The sequence below is a fragment of the Balaenoptera musculus genome, chromosome 11 (genome assembly GCF_009873245.2).
Source record: "Balaenoptera musculus isolate JJ_BM4_2016_0621 chromosome 11, mBalMus1.pri.v3, whole genome shotgun sequence".
NCBI classification, from domain to species: Eukaryota; Metazoa; Chordata; class Mammalia; order Artiodactyla; family Balaenopteridae; genus Balaenoptera; species Balaenoptera musculus.
This window is the reverse complement of record NC_045795.1, coordinates 29930803-29949820: the sequence shown is the minus strand read 5'-3', so window position 1 is coordinate 29949820 and position 19018 is coordinate 29930803. Positions and strand designations below refer to the sequence as shown.

General features: G+C 47.5%; 1 protein-coding gene across 1 annotated transcript in view; it reads right to left on the bottom strand.

Annotated features, from left to right (window-relative positions):
• LOC118903774 (chloride intracellular channel protein 5) overlaps window positions 1-19018 on the bottom strand; it is a 107808-nt gene that overhangs the window by 34268 nt on the left and 54522 nt on the right. The window contains exons 2-4 of the mRNA XM_036869200.1: window positions 18657-18766; window positions 14387-14512; window positions 6122-6228 (exon numbers count right to left, since the gene is read on the bottom strand). Of these exons, the coding sequence (XP_036725095.1) occupies window positions 6122-6228; window positions 14387-14512; window positions 18657-18766 (343 nt within the window). The remainder of the gene's footprint in view (window positions 1-6121; window positions 6229-14386; window positions 14513-18656; window positions 18767-19018) is intronic.

Below are 19018 nucleotides of genomic sequence, written 5' to 3'. Positions count from 1 at the left end.
ACTCAAGCCCCAAATCAGGAATACTTGTCATTCTCCTGGGAGGCTGGTTTGCTTTCATCTTGACCAGGGTCTCGTGGTCTGCCGTCTGCGTTCAGCAACGGGGCTCTGGGAGCTGCCTTTCCTGTCTTGCTCGCCCTGAGCCCGTTTTATGACCCGCCTTGTTTTTCTTTCTCACCTCCTTCTAGGGTATGTTGCCTTGCAGAGCTTTACGTGCCCCTGTGAGTGGCTATAAAGCTGTTCTGGGACAAGTGGAGTATACATTTTAAAATTAGAAAGAAAGCCCCCAAGACCGATGCATACAGAGGCGGAAATAAGAGAGAAAGCCAGACTTGAGGGGGGATGAGATGAGGGAATTTCGAGGGAGCGTTGAAAGACCAAAATCATCCGAATTGGGAAAAACACCACTTAGCACAGAAATAGGTGGTACAGGCAGCCTGCGTCAGATGTGTGAAAAAGGAATATGCAAATGTAGGAAGGAAAAGCCACGAGGCCACATATGATCTATGGATTAGATACAAACAGAGGGGTTTGGGACTTTTTAGACCTCTTAGCAGGGGACGAGAGCCCCGTGGACATGGGCTTGTGCAAAGGATAAAGGAACGGTGATGGAAAATGGGGGAAAGTACATGAGAATGAGACACAAGCCAAAAATGAGATGGTCCCGTGGGCAGGGATATTAACTATATCTAGGGACACGTGATAGGGCTGGAGGAATTAAAAAAGGACTTTAAAAATAGCGAATAAGAGTAGAGAACTAAAAACACACATGAGATCCATTTGTTAACTGCCTGGACCCTGCAATATGTACAAAAAGTGAAATAAACCAGTAGAATGGATAGGATTGAAGCAGAAGGAAAAAGAGAGGTTGAGGGAAAAGAAAGTAAAATATAGTATTTATGCCCGGATTAGAGTAAATAGCTAAAATGAGTTTCTTGAAAGCCGAGGGGTTTGGCAGAGGTTTTTAAGAGTCTGTTCAAACAGCAGCTTGAGGGTAAAAAATGCAAAATACAAGATGGATATTCAGAGAGAAAAGCCCAGGTCCTCTTGCAAGATGACAGAGAAGAGTGGGAGTGACAAGGTAAAGTAGGGTGTCAAAGAAACCCCTCGAGGGAAGGGATACACCCTAGAAGCCAAACTGACATCCCAGCGGGCAGAGCGCTGAGCAAGTTGTGCGGTTGGGAAGCAAGGGGAGCCGGAACTGCTGAGTCTGGGGACTGCTGCCCGGTCGTGGGTCGCCTGGGGTCTGTGTGCCATGGTGGCATCTCTGCGGAAGGTGAACGGAGAAGTGCCAGGATGGGTACTCGCAGAGAGAGAGGGAGGACATTAGAGATGGGGCCACCAGCATGGCTGAAAGTGGCCTCTGCCAGGCAGAGGCAGGATGCAGGATGCAGGATGCAGGGCAGAGCTGAGCACGGCTAACTCCAAGCTTGTTACCGGACATGCCAAAGGTGGGACGGATGACGCTCGCGCCCTCCCCCACATCCTTCTGCTTCAGAACTCTATAAACCTTCAAGACTCAACAAATGACAAAACCTTTCCTTGCAAGATTGAAACAGGAATGTGCGGGGCCCAGAGCAGGGACTCCTGCAGCCAAATCTAAATGCAGGGCTGCTCTCTCCCGTCTCCAAGACGCCCTTCCTCGGGCCATGTGGTTTCTTGGTCTGTCGCTGCACCTCCGAGTTCCAAGCGAGAAGGGCCTGTGCTCCTGGTCAGCCTGACTCTCCTGTTGAGTAGGGTCTGAGTTATGGGCTGATGCAAATGAGAGGAGCAGTCGGAGAAGGATGCCTGAGGACAAGTCCAGAAAGCTGAACACAAAAGGCAAAGCGTCCCATGACCTGGGCAGTGTCTTACATCATAGATCGATCTTTTTCGTAAAGGTTTTCTTCCTTGTCTTCACGATCCCCACAACCCCCTGCCCCCTTCCTCACTTGCTAGTCCTTCTTAATCTTCCTCCCTGGCTCCGCTCCCTCAGATCCTTCTGATTCCACAGATGTGGGTGATCCTTGGGTGTCATCCCTAGAGCTCTTCTTCTCACTCACAAACTCCCTTGGGTATCAAAAATCCACAGATACTCAAGTCCCTTTTATAAAGTGGCACAGGACAGTCAGCCCTCTGAATCTGCAGATTCCGCATCCATGGACCAAGGGAGCAACTGTGTACTTTGGAGAGGAGGAAAACGCACCAAGAAAATGGGAAACAAAATTAAACAAGTAGAAAAGAGACTAAATGAGTGGGAGATTTGGAAGTGCTGGTTAGGGGTCAGAAAGTAAGAGCTGAAGCAGCAGTTTCTGATGTCAATATTCGTGTGTGTCTCATTTTTGCTCTAGTAATAATCAAAGTTAACATTAAAAGAGCATTTATGATGTGTCAGGCAGTGTGCTAAAGGATTTACATGCATTAACTTATAAATAAATGACTCTGCATGACTAACCTTGGAGATGCTATTAATGGCCTTATTTGTCAGATTGATGAAATTGAAAGCATTACTAAGTATGTTTTACAGATGCAGAAACGGAGGCTCAGAGAGAAGAAGTCTCTCAGGCAAAGTGTTACAGCTATAAGTGGCAGATCTGGGATTCAAACCCAGGTCAGTAACTGCATGTTTGTATGTTTCACGGTCCCCTGTCGATGGTTAGTTTATCGAAGACAATGATGTTGTCTCATTTGTCTTGGCAACTCCAGAACACAGCCCAGTGCCTGGCACACAAGAAACACCCTTTAAACATTAGCTCAGACTTGGATCCACTTCGTGTAATCTGTGTTTGTTGAATGAATAAATGAATGACTGAATGTACTAACTAACGAACAGCTCCCTTGGGTGCTAGCTGTGGATGGCTCCTCCAGGATGGGGTCGTGAGTTCCAGTAGCTGGGGTCATTTTTGAGGATTTGTGAACAACAGGGGAATTTTGAATGGTGGTTTCTGTATCCACCGTGGGAGTGGAGAATTGATCCATCATGTAGAACCAGGTCACAGTGTGGGGTGTTTCCACGCTTTGTTGTTGAAAGGGCAGAAAAGGACCAAGAAGACAGTCAGGGTGTTGGGGGGCCGGGTGGAGGGTGCTGGGGTATTATGTGGAGGGAGGGCTCTGCTCAAGAGAAAAAAAAAAAATTGAAAACACAGAAGGGACAGTCTGAAGAAAGGACGTTGGAAAAACAAACGCAGAGCTGAAGATGCAGAAGGCTGTCAGGGGAAGCCTGGGGGCTGATGTTGATGCCGTTGCAGCGACCTGCGAGTACAGAGCGAGTACAGAGCTCGGACAAAGCAGAGACAGGGTGTGGATGGTCTCACGGGCCGGCGGCTGGGTGGGGGTGGGGCCACGGTGCCAGCTCTCGAAGCCCAGCGCGAGAGGAATGCTGTTCTCCGTGCAAGGACGGGCCCACCGGAGCTCCGGGTGCTGGCTGGCTGAGCCTAAGAACTTGCGGAGCCAGCTGACCAGCTGAGCATGACTGAGGGTGTGGGCTTGGGGAAGAAAAGCGAAGCGGGTGGGAGGGGGAGCTATAGTCACACTGAAGGAAGAACTTGGTGTCTTGTTAAAAGGTGGGAGAGAACAGCACAGAGGACCGTGATCTGGGGGACAGGCAACTGGGGACAAGAGAAACACTGGCACGTTGAAATGTGCAAATGAGTTTTAGGGGAGAAGGAGTCACAAGCGCAAAACCCATCACAGAGAAAAACAGGGGGAAACAGAAGAAGCGGAAACAATGAAAATTGCAGAGTGTTCAGTTTATGAGAGACTGATACATGATGTTCAGTGGTTGCTTTGGCTTTGGGGGCAGGAGAACTGTAAATACGGCTCATATGTAAATACCACTCACAACCTGAGAAGTCTGGAAGGCTCGGCTAAGACAATCTTTCTGCTGGCGCTTCAATGACTATGAAGGAAGATATCTGCGGCTGAAAGGACCCTGGATGTGGAATCTGAAAACTGGAGTTGAGAGCCAGCTTAGCCCCTGGGGGCGAGGACAAGCCACTGTCGTCCCATTGCTTCTGTGTCTGCAGCAGGGCAAGGGCAGGGGTTGCCTTTCACACGATCGATGGCTGTGAGGGCTGCATTAGCCACCTAGGGCTGCCACCACAAAGGACCACAAACCGGGTGGCTTAAAACAACAGAAATCTCTCCTCTCCCAGTTCTGGAGACCAGAAATCCAAATCAAGGCGTCACAGGGCTACGTACCCTCCCAAGGCTCTGGGGGGATGCTTCCTTGCCTCTTTCAGCTTCTAGTGGCCCCAAGCGGTCCTTGGCTTGTGGCTGCAGCACTGTAATCCCTGCTCTGTCTTCACATGCCCCCACCCGCATCTCTGTGTGTCCGCTTTTCTTCTTCTAAGGACACCAGTCATTGGATTTAGGGAGCACACTAAACCAGTATCATCTCATCTCGAGACCGTTAACCTAATGACATCTGCAAAGACTCTATTTCCAAACAAGGTCACACTCTGAGGTCCCAGGTGGATACAGACTCAACACACCACAGGCTGCAAACAGCAATGAAGCAAAAGCACTGAGTAAATTTAAAAGATTTCCCTCATGCTTCTCCTTCTTCTTGTCCCTAAAAGGCCACTCTCCCTGTAGTGCCTCTTCATGCACCTCTAATGACTGCCTTGCCCACAGGATAAAATCCAGTCCCCCAGCTGGCACTGCAGACTCCAGATGCTTCTCCTGGTCTCTGTCACTGGAGTTTTCTCACCCTCCCCACGTCTTCCATCCTATGTTCCCAGCCAACTGACTCTCCCTGGATCTTTACCACCCAGTTGAAACCGCTTCAGGAAATTTTCTCAAATGACCCAAAGGTGAATCCTTCCTACTCTTGAACCCCTTTGGCAGATACTCTTTCCTCCTCTCATAGGGCAGCTATTCAGCTCTTCAGACTCCCTTTGATGAAGCCACCATTTACCTCTTGTCTTGTTATTTTTGTGAACTTAAGCTTTTTCTTCTGTACCAGTCAGGCCTTGAAGACTGGGTGTCTTTTTCTAGTTCTTTTTCTAGAATCTAGTTCTGTGCCTGGCACAATCCAGGTCCACAGCAGCTGTTACTGAATCATTTACTTCCCACCACACCACTGTTCCTGCCAAAAGTTCATCCTGGCTGCCTTTCCTGGTCACTATGGTCCAAAGAGATGCCTTTCTCTTCTGAGCTCCTGGAGCAGTTAGCTCCAAGGTGGTCCAAACAAATGGACCACCTTGTTTCAGGATCCATTGTGTGTTCATCTGATAGACATTCAGTTCCTTGTTCATTCGTGAAGACTCAAGAAGTGCCGTTCAACCAATCACCATTCATTCACTCACTCACTCACGAAGTTTTCGTGATGCCCTTGCTCTGCCTGGCTCAGCACTGGCCTCCATCCTCCTACTTGGAGGGCAAGCAAACTTCCTCATCCCTCTTCCTTCTCCTCACAGGAACTAACACTGTTCTGAAGTTACACATGCTCAGTGTGACAGTTCTATTCAAATTGCTTCAGCTCATGCTTAAAGGACCAAGTCAAATGAGGGACTAAAATTGCAGCTTAAATGAGGAGCTCAAACCCCTCTGAGAGGCACCACAAGAGAACCAAGTCTGAGTTCTATGGCCAATGCTAGAAATTAAGGGCCGGGCAGAGGATGAGCCAAGCTTGGAGAAGAGGCTTCCCAGAACCTCTGCACTTGCCGTGGGTGGGGAATGCAGAGGGCCGGGCTCTACCTTGAGCATGTACCACCATGGTGACTGCCCTGTCTCACCATGGGCTCTGGTCAACCCCCTGAGAAGTCTTTCAGGGACCAGAAGGAAGCTGCAATGTGTTGTTCCAAACAGGACTTCCTGTGAGCGCAGCAGGGTCATGAACTGGGGACAAACAGACAGTAGTACGGCCGAGGCAGGACCCTGTGTGCAGTGTATCATGATGTGCACTAAGGCAGGCTCAGAACACAACTGCATCCCTCTTCCAATGCCACAATAAGGCTCACTGGCCGCTTCTCCTGCACTGGCCAGAAAGGAAGATCTACTACCCACTCTCCTGCATCAAGGGGGCCTCAGGGTGAGTGAATAAAAGCACTGATTCCAGGTGCTTCTCTGGACTGAGTGTCTGAAGATGCCCTGGGCAGGGGACAGTGCCACCAGGGGCTCTGGGTAGAAGGGAACCACTTACCAGCATTGCTCTGCTGCTTTGTGTTTTTGATGTAGGCGGAGAACTTGGAGAAGATGTCGATGCCCGCTGTGTTGGATTCCCGGTGCTTCGCAGCCAGTCTGGGGTACCTGGAATGCAAGATCAGTGTTCTAGGGTCAGTGAGAACTCGGAGGTCCTTTAAGGGAGAGCCCCTTCCCATCACCTCACGATGACAACACTCTTGTTTCTAGCAGGATCTACAAATCTTTTGGGGTTTTTCCAACCCATCCTCTAGGGAGGGTGGGCACTTGCATCTCTAGTTCAATGACAGAGGAAACTAGAGTCCAGTGAGGTGTGGAGAACTGTCCAGGAACGCAGTCTGTGGGCAGAGAACCAGAGCACCACTCAGAGGGTCCAGGGTGTATTCTCTTCCTGGGACCACCAACAATGATGCAGCAACGCCCAGGCCTTAGTCAAAATTCTGAATGAGTTCACCTCTGCATCAGGTGGGGTCCCAGACTTTTCCCCAACCCATGTTAAAATAACTATCCACTGCCAGGCCTGCGATTATAATCCTAGCTGCATGGAGCTAATTCTGGGGGCAAGGAGGTGCTAGGCACCTTGGCACTGAGGCCTCGAAATCATCTCTTGAAAGGAATGCTACCCATGGTCCTCTTCTGAAATATTCTTCTTATTTGTGTGCAGGAATAAGATGCAGAAACTACCAGGCTACATCAGTGGGATGAGCGTTTACAATTGTTTTCTTTCCAGGCGTGGAGATATATTTGCAATGACCCAGCACCTCTCCCTCACTCATTCTTTCATTTTGAAGCCAGAAGAATATAAGAGGCAAACTGGGGTTAGGGCTCTTTCCTACTGGCCTTGACACCAAACGAGGCAAACTTGCTTTGACCCCACTGGCACCATCAAAACAAGCCATTCTAATTTTCAAAAAATATTATTTCACAAACATTTTACATGGATGGCCAGGCAAGGGTGGGAGGAGACGGGGGACAATTGCTTGGTCATCATTATCACCAAGTATGTGGACCTTTGTGATCTCTGGGTGAATAGTGTGGGCCGCGAACTATTTGGCTACTTTATGTTTAAAATGCAAAATCCTTTTTTTTTTTGGTTTAATGTTTTAAATAACTTGAACCAAAATGCCTGTAACAAGTATTTGTGTTCTTTCATTTTTTGGCTTCTCCACTGACCATTAGCTAGGACCGCCCACTCTTGGGCCACATTAGGTGGCTGTTAAATTTCAGATACTGCCATTGCACGAGTCCACGGAAAGTCACTGGGTCCAGCCCTCTGCCAAGAGTCAGATATGGAGGCATTATCGTCCTCATTTTATGGGGAAGCAACTGGAGACCAGAGAAGTTAAATGGCTATTTGAGGGCTCATGGGTAATAAATAGTGGAGGGGCCCTGAGAACCCAGTTTTGGGGCACTGAAGCAGTGATCCTCCCACGCCATCACATCACTTCTCCAATATCAGCAAAAGCTAGCTTGTACTGTGTCCACTACGTGCCAGACACTGCTCTAACCCCTTCGCAGTTTCATCATTTACTCCTCACAATTTCATTGGTATTGTCATTAGCCTCATTTCCCACAGAAGACAAACGAGACACAGAGAAGCTAAGCAATTCGTCTAAGTTCACATGGCCACGTGGCAGACCCAGGAGTCCAACCCAGGCAGTTTCACTCTGGAAGCCCAGTCCTTAAGTTCCGTGTCTTGTGGCCTCTCACTGACTCTGCTGTTTACCCTCCAAGCTCCCAAACACCCCCTGGAGCTGGGCTGAGCACCATGGAGGAACTCCCCTAAACCACCAGGAGGGGGCGCTCTGCACAGGTTCTGCACACATAGTTTCCTGAATACCCTGGGAATCATCAGTTCATCTGCTCTGACTTGGGGTACAAAGCAATCGTTCCTGCAGGATGCTAGGTTAATCTTCCAAGACAAGGGAATTTAGGATCATCCATCCCTATTTTGGCTTTCTCACATAGAATCTGGCATGCTCTTAAAATGGAATGCCTTAAATTATTTTAATGTATACCAAGTGCTCCTTGTTTTTGCTTGATAAGGTAATAATGTAAAGAGAGAAGGGCCTAGATAATGCATTTTTCCTTTGGGTTTGTTGGGGTTTTTTTAATTTATGCCATCATTTGATCAGACTTCCACTAATCTGACCATTTCTTCATGGCCAGTGTGGGCCAAACATGATTGGGTGGTAGCAAATCCAAGACAGGCAAAAAAGGGCCATGTGTTCAGGGAGACCATGCGAGTGCCGTCCTGTTTTCTAAGCACTATGATTCATTGAGATTTGACTTTATAGTGTAATGTCCCACTTGAAGACTGTCCTTGTGGGAAGTGTGTCTTCAAATATTAATCTTACAGAGTTTGGTAACTAGATTTGGGGCAGCTACTGTACAGGATGTTAAGTGCTTTTATTTTAGCTCCATATTTACACTGCATTTTAAATATGCAAATAAGTGGGTTCCAGGGTACATTCTGTTTCTCTAAAAGGCTAACAAATAGTGCTTCATTTATAGAAACATCTTTGAAATAAGATTGTGATGTCATCTGGTGACAATCAAAGAGATGGGCAATTTCTCTCACTCAAGGGTGAGCAAATGATGGCCTATGGGCCAAATCCAGCTCAACATTTGTTTATGTACCTCCCATGAGCTAAGAATACTTTGTACACTTTTAAATAATTGAAAAAAATCAAAAGAAGTATATTATTTTGTGACATGTGAAAATAATATGAAATTCAAATTTCATCTTTCACAAATAAAACACAGCCACATCCATTTATTTACATGTTGTCTACGGCTGCTTTTACTCTGCTAAGACTCTACGGCCACAAAGTCAGAAATGCTCCCCGGCTCTTTCCAGGAAAGTTGGCCAACCCCTGCTCTCAATAATGAAAATTTCTCCCCACTCTGTTTTTAAGATATCTTATTTCAAATGCATTCATTTTAGATATGCACTTAAGCTTCATTCTGGGAAGTAAAACAGTTGGCCACTCATCAAAACAATTTTTTTTTGTAAATAGTAGCAAAAAAAAATAAGATATGATTGCAGATGGAAATGCTCTGATTGGCTTAGAGTCCCAAAAGACGTCTCACTGACTAACCATAGGCCACCACGCCCCTGAACAAAAGGACTCCATGCAACTAAACCAACATGCAGTAAGCACCTACCAGGGGCCAAGCCCTGTCCCTGGCATTGGGGATACACTGGAGAAAAAGAGAAACAGTCATCTTGTCCTCATGGGGTGACCTCTGCTGATTCCAGGGGCTCTTCTGGCAGCCTGAGTGTTGACCCTCCGTTTTCAAATAAGCTGAAAAGTGGAAGGACGTCCCCTCTCTCCCTCCTCTGTTATTCCTGCTTCCTCACCTCACCAAACCCTCACTGGAGAAGCAGATTAATGCTTCTGACTTTTCTGCTCCTGAACTGTGTGCTTGCCTTGTCTTGTCCCTGCTACTTAAACAAATGATCCTTGGAGGTGGATGGGGTCTGGCTTATTCATAAAAAGACAACCACTGGCATCTGTGGATTTAAGACCTAAGCTCACCAATTGTTTTTATGATTAAACCTGGGAGATGGTCACAGAAGAGGCACTGACCGCTCTAGCTCTTCAAGCTGCCACATAATGAGCTCTGACTCTATGTCAAGCACTAGGTTAAGCAGTATCATCTTCAATAATAGTCCCTCGAGATCAACATGACGGTCATCAGTTTATAGATGTGAGAATTAAAGATCAGAGATGGAATGAGTAATTTATCTGCAGCAGAGACCACACATGCTCATTAAATATCCATGTGCCTCTCTGCATTTCCCAGCTCCTCCCTCTCAGATAGGTTGGGGTCACATGACTGGATTCTGACCAATAGTATGGGAAGAGAAGTGATGTAACCACTCATAACCCTGGGCTTTAAAAATATTTTGCATGCTCCTTCTCCTCCCTCTTTCCCTGCTGAAGGAGTCTTGGAAGAAATGTATTTCAAAAGCTACAGAATGGAAGAGGGCCACACTACCCACTCAGACTCTGCATGAGTGAGAAATAAACCTGTATTCTGTTAAGCTACTGAGATTTTGTGGTCAATTTGTTACTTCGGTGTAGCACAACCTGGTGGTTCAGATTAGAACCCAAGGCATTCTCACTCCAAAGCCCATACAGTAAGTCCCCTACATACGAACCTTCAAGCTGCAAACTTTCAAAGATGCAAACGTGCATTCGCATGTCCAATCACGTAAGTTAGTTCACGTGTCTGGCATACACTGTCACGTGCATGCATCCTCTACAAGTGGTTGTGCTTTTGTGTACTTTACTGTACAGTACTGTAGAGAGTACAGTAGTACAGTATCTTTATTTCAAGCCCCGGATGTCTGGAAGCAAGCGTAAAAGCAGCAGTGATGTAGCTGGTACCGCTAAGAAGCACCAGCTGTTGTACTGTACTACTGTATTTTTCAAGTACTGTACTGTAAGATTAAAAATGTTTTCTTTATTTTTTGTGTTTGTTTGTTTTTTACGTATTATTTGTGTGAAAAGTATTATAAACCCATTACAGTACAGTACTATATAGCCGATTGTGTTAGTTGGGTACCTAGGCTAACTTTGTTGGACTTATGAACAAATTGGACTTAGGAACAGGCTCTCAGAACAGAACTCGTCCATATGTAGGGGACTTACTGTACTTTCAGCCACAATGCCATCCTGTCCTTGGTACTGAGGCTGCTTCTCCACCTCCCAGAGGATCAGAAGAAACTTTGTGATTTTTACTATCGTGAGATATCCATAAACATTTCTTAAAATAATGAATTCAAAGTGTCTTCCAATTCTGGTATGGCTCTGAACACTGTTAATACTCGCGTGATAGTTGACTGACTAAATGACAAGACATGTAACTAGACTCTATCCGTTCACTCCCCTGAATTTTTATCACTGTTTATTTCAAACCGCAACCAGCTCTGGGAAAGCACTTTGAAAAATTCGTGGAATCATAGACCTTCTGCTGAAAGGCATCTTAGAGACTATGTAGTTTCAGAGATGAGGGAATGGGGAGGGTCTGAGAGGGCGTGACGCTTGGCCAAGTTCATACAACAAGCACTGTGTAGAAAGGTGGCCGGACTTTGGTCTCCTGACTCTCACTTCTGGATCCCATTAACTCGGGCCATTCCACAGGACGAGGATGAAAGGTAAAGGCAGCATGTCAGCAATAATCCCGACGCTTCCCTGTGGAGCATTAACTGGGTCAGTCTAAGGAGAAGGATGGAAGTTCGTCTCATTTGGAAACTTCTTGAGATTTCCTAGATTCCTCACTTTGACACCAAATGCTTTGTGGAACCAAATGTGATCTTTTAAAAAGATTGCTGGAGTGTTTGTATGTGGGTTTCTTCCTTTAAAAAATAAAGCTAAGGGGAAAAAGGCTCCCACAATTTCTTGGCTCTCTGGCAGCTTTTACAAACAGCAGTGTGATGAGAAACACATGCCGACCAGCGTTTGTGGAACAGAAACGGGGGTTTTGCTGCCCCCTAGAGGACCAGAAGGCCAGGCTGCCCTCCTCCTGGGGCCTCTGGACATGGGCCACCTGACCGACCTCCCAGCTAGAGTTGGTGGGAAGCCAGCCGAGGTGGGTGGCTTTGCTGTGGGCAGAAGAGCCTTTGCAGGGCTGAAGCACAGGTTTGCTGACATTTCCTGGGAGGTAATTATGGCACCTGTCCCGGTCTGATCCATACAAAGGCACCTAAAGGACACTCCTGGGGGCTCTGCAATGGTTGATGGTCTCATCACTAGGGGCCCACCTTGGTGCCCTTCTGGAGTTGTGCATTTTAAGAGTTTTGAGGTTCTGCTACCGGGGCATGGCGGACCGTACGGTCACTGACAGGTCAGGAATGCACTTAGTGAAACCTCCTACACACACTGCAGTCCAGAGGGACCTGGACCAGATGAAGCAGAGCTCAGGACAGGTGGAGAGAGAAGTGATGAGGCAGCGTCTATGTCCTGCACAGCTTAGCCTGATTCGGATCATGGAAATTTTCCAGAATCTGATGATGGCCCTCCTCTGGAAGAATCTACCTGTACACATGGGCATACAATTCCGGGGGGGGGGGGGGGGGGGGGTGGTCTCATGGGCCCCCTTGGTCCTGTTGGGGATGTAGATTAGAGAGCCCTGAGTTAGAGAAACAGCCCCCCAAAGGCACCGCTGGACGGGGATTGAGGGAGCCTGGCTAAGAAGACCGTGAAGGGTCATCCTTTCACAGGGGAGGGAATGGAGGCCGAGAGCAAGAAAGGGACTGGTTCGAGGGGTCACAGTGCATCACTGGCAGATCCAGGAGTGGACCCCAGGCCTCCAGGCCCAGCCCAGCCCAACCCTGCACGCCTCCACCCACCAGGCTGGCTATCCATCCTCCGCATTGTTTCAGTTTCCAATTCCCTACTGGCCTTGATGGAAGCAAGGACTCCTGCGTGCATGCGGGTATTACTTCTAGAAGGGAAAATGTTAACTTCATCGTGGACTTTCCCCTCTGGATCTCCCAGGCAAAGTCCAAACCCTATTTAGTTATTGAAAACAGCATTCATTTTCTGTTGTTGGATTTCAAACCAGAGCCAGCAATGAGGTTAAGTCCCAAGGGAGGAAGAAGGAGCCTGAGCCCCCTGGGGGTCTTTTCAGCAAAGTGGCTGGCCTGGTGTTAAGGGTGGGGCTGCCCAGCTGATTTAATCAATGCATTTATTTTAAAGTCTATTGGACTTGAGGCAATTTTCCACACTCAGTATGGAGATAAACTGTCCTAATGTTTAGGATGACTGAGAATACATTTTTAGGAAGAATGTATAAATGGTTGAGGCTTAATTAGATCACGGCTGGGAGTTCTTATTTAACAGTGATTTGCTAGATGTGTGACCTTGGGCAAGTTCCTTAACCTCTCCAATCCTCAGTTTCCCCAGCTATCAAATTAGGGTAATGATAGCACCTACATTTAAGGGCCCACTAAGTGAGGGCTATATAAATATCAATTAAAAAATAAAACTTCTGGGCTTCCCTGGTGGCCAGTGGTTGAGAATCTGCCTGCCAATGCAGGGGACACAGGTTCGATCCCTGGTCCGGGAAGATCCCACATGCCGCGGAGCAACTAAGCCCATGAGCCACAATTACTGAGCCTGTGCTCTAGAGCCAGCAAGCCACAACTACTGAGCCTGCATGACACAACTACTGAAGCCCACATGCCTAGAGCCCGTGCTCTGCAACAAGAGAAGCCACCACAAAGAGAAGCCCACTCACCGCAGCGAAGACCCAGCGCAGCCAAAAATAAATAAATAAAATTAATAAATTTTAAAAAATAAAAAATAAAAAAAATAAAACTTTAAAATAAATGCAAGATGGTCATTTTTATAGTCAATCCCACTTATTTTACCTACTAAGTATGTCCTAAAGTCCTTCCTACCCCTCTCCCCACATTTCACTGTCACTGCCTTAGCCCAGGCCTCCAGTCTGTCTTACCCGGAATGTCACCAGTTGGCTCCTCCTAGTTGATTTCTAGGAGCTTTCCCTCCTCTGCCCTCCCCATCTTCCCACATCCCCCAAAGTAAGCCTGAAAACTGATTCTCCAACACTTCTGCTTAAAGCTTTTCAGTGACTATCCTACAGGATAAAGTCCGTGCACACCTTACTCTATATGTAATATTATTGTTCCAGTTTTTTTTAAAAAGGTGATTGTTTGAATCCCTGATTTCAGTAGGGTACAATGAACAAGTCTAGTTTCCAGCAGCTTTTAGAATTCACCTCTCTTCTCTTCACTCCTTTTTCCCATCAGGAGCAGCTTATCTACCAGACAAGAACCCTCTGGTCTCTCCTCTCCCTGAGCTTGTTTTCAGAAGAGGAACTGCTTTCAGTCCGTGTTTTTCATGTTTAATTATGGGCTCTGACCTGACAGAGTCAGATTTATGACTCTTATTCATACCTTGGTGTGGTTTTAAGTCATGGGATTACCTCTCTCCTGGCTGACTTTTCACTTCGTCAGCCTTTCAGCTCTCGTTCAGCAATGAGGGAGCCTTTGCTTTCACTCAGGCAGAGGGACCTGGCGTTAAGGGGCATCAGCTCTTGGGGTTGGACTTTGTGAAGCAGGTTTGAGACTGGCATCCCTTTGGGGGTGGGGAGGGCCATGTGGGACTCTCTCTTTGCAAGGAGGGTCCTGGGCTCTGGATTGATGAGGCTCCTTTGGAAATCTCCCCCAAGATCTAGAAAAGCACAAGGACCCCCTCCCTGTCATTAGCTCCAGAAACAAGCAGCTCATTACTTTTCGGGGGTCAAAGTCTCCTCCAGGAACTCCTCGATCTTATTGACGTCCGTCTTCACGTCCCCGTTGAAGGTCAGGAAGGGCGGATGGGTGCCAGGGGCGAGGTTGTGCAGGTCGGCTGGCTTTCTGCGGAGAGAGCAAGGTTCAGGGGGTGGCTTACACCAGGACGCTTCACGGACAGGGAAGCCCAGGGTGCACTGTCCACTAGACGCCTGTCAGCAAAAACAGGCCCGGTGTGGGGTGTAGGGCAGAGGAGGTTGGAGAGATTCTGGAAGGACGTGGTGTGACACAGGATATCCGACCGGTGGAATTCAGTGAGAGAGGAGCAAGTCGGGATGGACTTTGAAAAAGCAGTGTGATCACAGGTGAATACCTAAGCTAAAACCAAGCTTCCGATACCCAGGGAGGAAGTTGGGCTTTGCTTTCAAAAGGTCCTTCACCCATTAGCTTTACAAAAATGCACGAGGCAGAATCCCAAACTTTAAATATTCATGAATTCAGTCACGATTTTACACTAAGAACGATCTTCTCTCTTCTTTAAGGTTTGCGCAATGGGAAGGAAGTGACCTTGTGTTTGACATGGGCCCCTATTCACGTCCAAGGGTGAGATTCTGGGCTCCCCACAGACGGTCAGACTGGAGGTGCAGAGATGGAGCAAAGCGAGGGGAAGAAGGGCTGGCGGATGGATGGAGGGAAGTGGGCAAGGAGAAGGCTGCACAGAGGACAGAGGGAGGAAGAGGAGAAATAATGATGGAAGCTTCCCCGGGCAGGGCTGGAACACCAGAGTCACCCCAAACGCTCTCTCTGAGAATGCCACACTCCTTGTGGGAGGCAAGCGTGGAAAACATTAGATGGAGGAACCGAAAAGGAGTAAACAACGGGGAAAAGGAGTCTGTAATGAAACACATTCCTGGCGTAATCAGCTTGGGAGGGGAAGAGAAGAATTTCAATTAAGGTGCCCCTCCCACATCCTTGCCCAACACGCACACTCTCCAGCTGCCTTCTGTGGCACTTGGAACTCCTCAGACAATTGACACTGAAAGCATTTCTAAAATCTAATTTCCTTAGTCCCTGTGTTTACTTTGTGAGTGTTCTTCCTTTCAGACATTCTTTACCTTCTCCTCCTGTTTTTGAAAGCTCACCTAAGGCAGCAATGCTTGGGTTCTCAGCAGGGAGGGAAAATCTATACTGATTTTATTTTTCAGCAATGACTTCTCTGTGGCTTAAAGATCCAGAAATTATTAAGGATGATTTTTTTTTTCTAGGACTCAAGAGAACAACGGCCTCTGGAGTCTGGCATCCTTGGGAAGTACTGCCCTGACCGCTGTAGCCCAGCTGACGTTGCCAATGGACACTGGTCAGGGGTGGCCCCCTCTCTTTGTTGACCCTCTTCAGTAGTTACGAAATTATGTAATTAGAACTTAATTACATATTGCCAAGTCTAACTTACAGATTATTTAATGTATATCAGTTCTCCTTCCCTGCCTGGATTGCCAGCTCCATGAGGGCAGGACAATGCTAAGAAGAGCCAACATGTGTGGTACTCTTGCTAGAAGCCAGCACAACACAATGCAAGTGGTCCATGGCCTGCCTCATCAGATCCTCACAATAACTCTAGAAACAAGGCATAACTTTTTTTTTTCTAAGAATATGCATTTTTAATTTATTATTTATTTATTTATTTAATTTATTTTTGGCTGTGTTGGGTCTTCGTTTCTGTGCGAGGGCTTTCTCCAGTTGTGGCAAGCGGGGACCACTCTTCATCGCGGTGCGCGGGCCTCTCACTATCGCGGCCTCTCTTGCTGCGGAGCACAGGCTCCAGACGCACAGGCTCAGTAGTTGTGGCTCACGGGCCCAGTTGCTCCGCGGCATGTGGGATCTTCCCAGACCAGGGCACGAACCCGTGTCCCCTGCATTAGCAGGCAGATTCTCAACCACTGCGCCACCGGGGAAGCCCAAGGCATAACTTTTATCCCCATTGTACAGGTAAGGCAACGGGCTCAGAAAAGAGAAGGTTCGAGGTCACTCCACCAATACACGGTGGTGCCAGGATAAGAAATTAGTTTTATTAGGAATTGCTAAACTTCACTGTATCATACATTTTAAAAATTCCTTGATTCATATACATATATATATATATATATTAATTTTTTTTCCAGTAAGAAATTCTCCTTATCTATAAAACTGGAGTCGTGATACTTGCCTGGCCCACTTCAAAGGGTGTTGGCAGGATCGGATGTGACAACAGCTAGGAAAGAGCCTTGTAAGGACCTAAGGAATGCTGGGGTGGTTCCCTCTCGCATTCTGATCCCCAGCCAAATACGAGTCTACTCTCACAGATGATACTCCAAAGACCTCCTATTCTCCACTGAAGGAAGCCAATCTTTCCAACTGTATGCAAGTCTGCTCTCTGTAGTTGTCACAGACAATATCTGCATTTCGTGTGTGTTTTCATTCATTTGACAGAAATTAGTCAGGGCCTCGAATGAATGAATTGGCTGCTATGGCAGATACAAAGAAACTTAAAACATGATCTCGACTTGCCCTTGAGGAATTGAAGGTCTGATGCGAATGACAAAACAAACTTCGCAACTAATGTGTCCTGAAGAACGTGGCATTGGAACAAAGAAGATCTGGTTTTTAGTGGCAGCCCCTCCAATTCCAGGTGGGCACCTTGGACAAGTCATTTAAATGCGTCTGTCTTGGTTTCCTCATATAGAACGAAGAAATAAGATCTCCTTCACAGGGTTACACTTTATGTGATTTTTTATGGGAAAGCACGTGCTAGTTGTAAAGCATCGGGATTGTAGATATCATAAATTGGTGAGATGCAAAATGGACCATAGATGCTGGGTGAGTCTGGAGGGAGGCTGAGTGATAGATTTGCCTGAGAGTGGTAGGGTGGGAGGGAGAAGCTTCCCAGGGGAGGGGGTTTCTTCTGGGGGCTGGGCACCATCTCTCCATTCAGGAAAAACAGAGAGCCTCTGTGAGACGGAGGAAGCATCCCATGCAACGGCTGGAGGCCAGAGGGACAAGGGCAGCAGAAGGTGGTCCAGCCTGCCAGAGGCAGATAGGTCCCGGGAGATAATGTTGGGAAGAACCAAGGCAAAGACAAAGGAGGGCTGCAGATGCATTTATGCTGCAGGCAATGGGAAATGTCAGGAGGTTTTCTGAGTAAGGAGAGCCACATGATTAAAGGATTATTTTAGGAAGAATATCCTTATGAAAATATAAAGGATGGATCAGAGAGAGACAGAGAGAAACCAGAAGGATGAAGACCAGTTTGAAGAACAGAGAAACAGTCCAGCTGCCAGTGGTGGGACCCACACCACGTGTGGGCTTTGGGAATGGACAAGGGAGCCTGGAAGTAAGAGACAGCACGGTGAGAGAATGCCCTGGGCTTGGCGACTGATGGACAATGGGGGTGGCGAGGGAAGGGAGCTGGAAACGTTTCAGTGCCTAGAAAAATGGAAGAACAAAGGAATTCAGGAGGGGACCCCAATTCAAAGGGAAAATGAAGGTACAATTTTTGACACACAGATTTTAAAGTGATAACAGAAAATGCAAGTGGAAATATCTAGAAGAGAGCAGGGTTCTGGGTATGGAATAATTGACATAAAGGTGACAGGGAGAGTATGCTAAGCTCACTGGGGGAAAGCTGTGGCAGGTGATAAATACCCAGGGAGTGAGCCTGAGCCAGTCCGCATTTACAGGATAGGCGGAGGAGAGGAAAGAGAAGAAAGATGGAAACAGTGCGGTTTGTGATGGTGAACAATGCCCGTATTTTTAACGGCCATTAAAACTGCACTTTAAAAGCAGAACACTAGTAACTCTCCATCCCAGTCGCTAATGCAGAGCTCTCACACTAAGGAGTTCTAAAGATGGGAACATAGTGGGAGAAATGGTCTGGATCCCAACTCCTTGGAAACTCAACCTCTCACACCTGAAGTCCGGCTGGGGTCCCCTAGGTTGGGGGCACTAGTAGGACCAGAATGGCTCACTCCCAGATTTTTAGATGCCGTGCCCATCTCTGTGCCAGACACTCTCAGTCGAGATACCCATTGTCCATTCCCTCCTTCTTCCTTGCTGATCGGGACTTGCTCTGTTCCAAGGGTGTTGCTGGCTTTTGCAGCCTCCCTTGTAACTAGGGGTCTGGCCAACAAGGTGCGAGCAGGAGGCTTCTGGGAGCCTCGAGGTTTTCGCCCTCCCTCATGGAAGAGCTTCTCTTCCTGCAGAGAAACATATCGCTCATGAATGCAGCATCCTTTACCTTTTCAGATCCACAGTGGTGACATTGAACACAACTCCTTTCAGCCAGAGGATCATGAAGAGGCGCTGAGAGAAGGGACAGTTGCCGATGCTTTCCCCATCGATTCCAGCCTAGAAAGAAGAGCACCAGAGTCCTGAGTTAGCTTGTGCACATTAGCAAGAAGGAATATAGGATTATAACAGCCAGAGCCCAGTCTGAGCAGAACTGAAAGTCCATGCCCCAGCCTTCCTTTAAAGTTGCCCTCTAAGATTTATCCTTGTCTTCCTAATGTTTATGCAAGGTGACACCTGGCACAGGGTAAGGGCTCAATAAACACGTGCAGAGGGCTTCCCTGGTGACACAGTGGTTAAGAATCCGCCTGC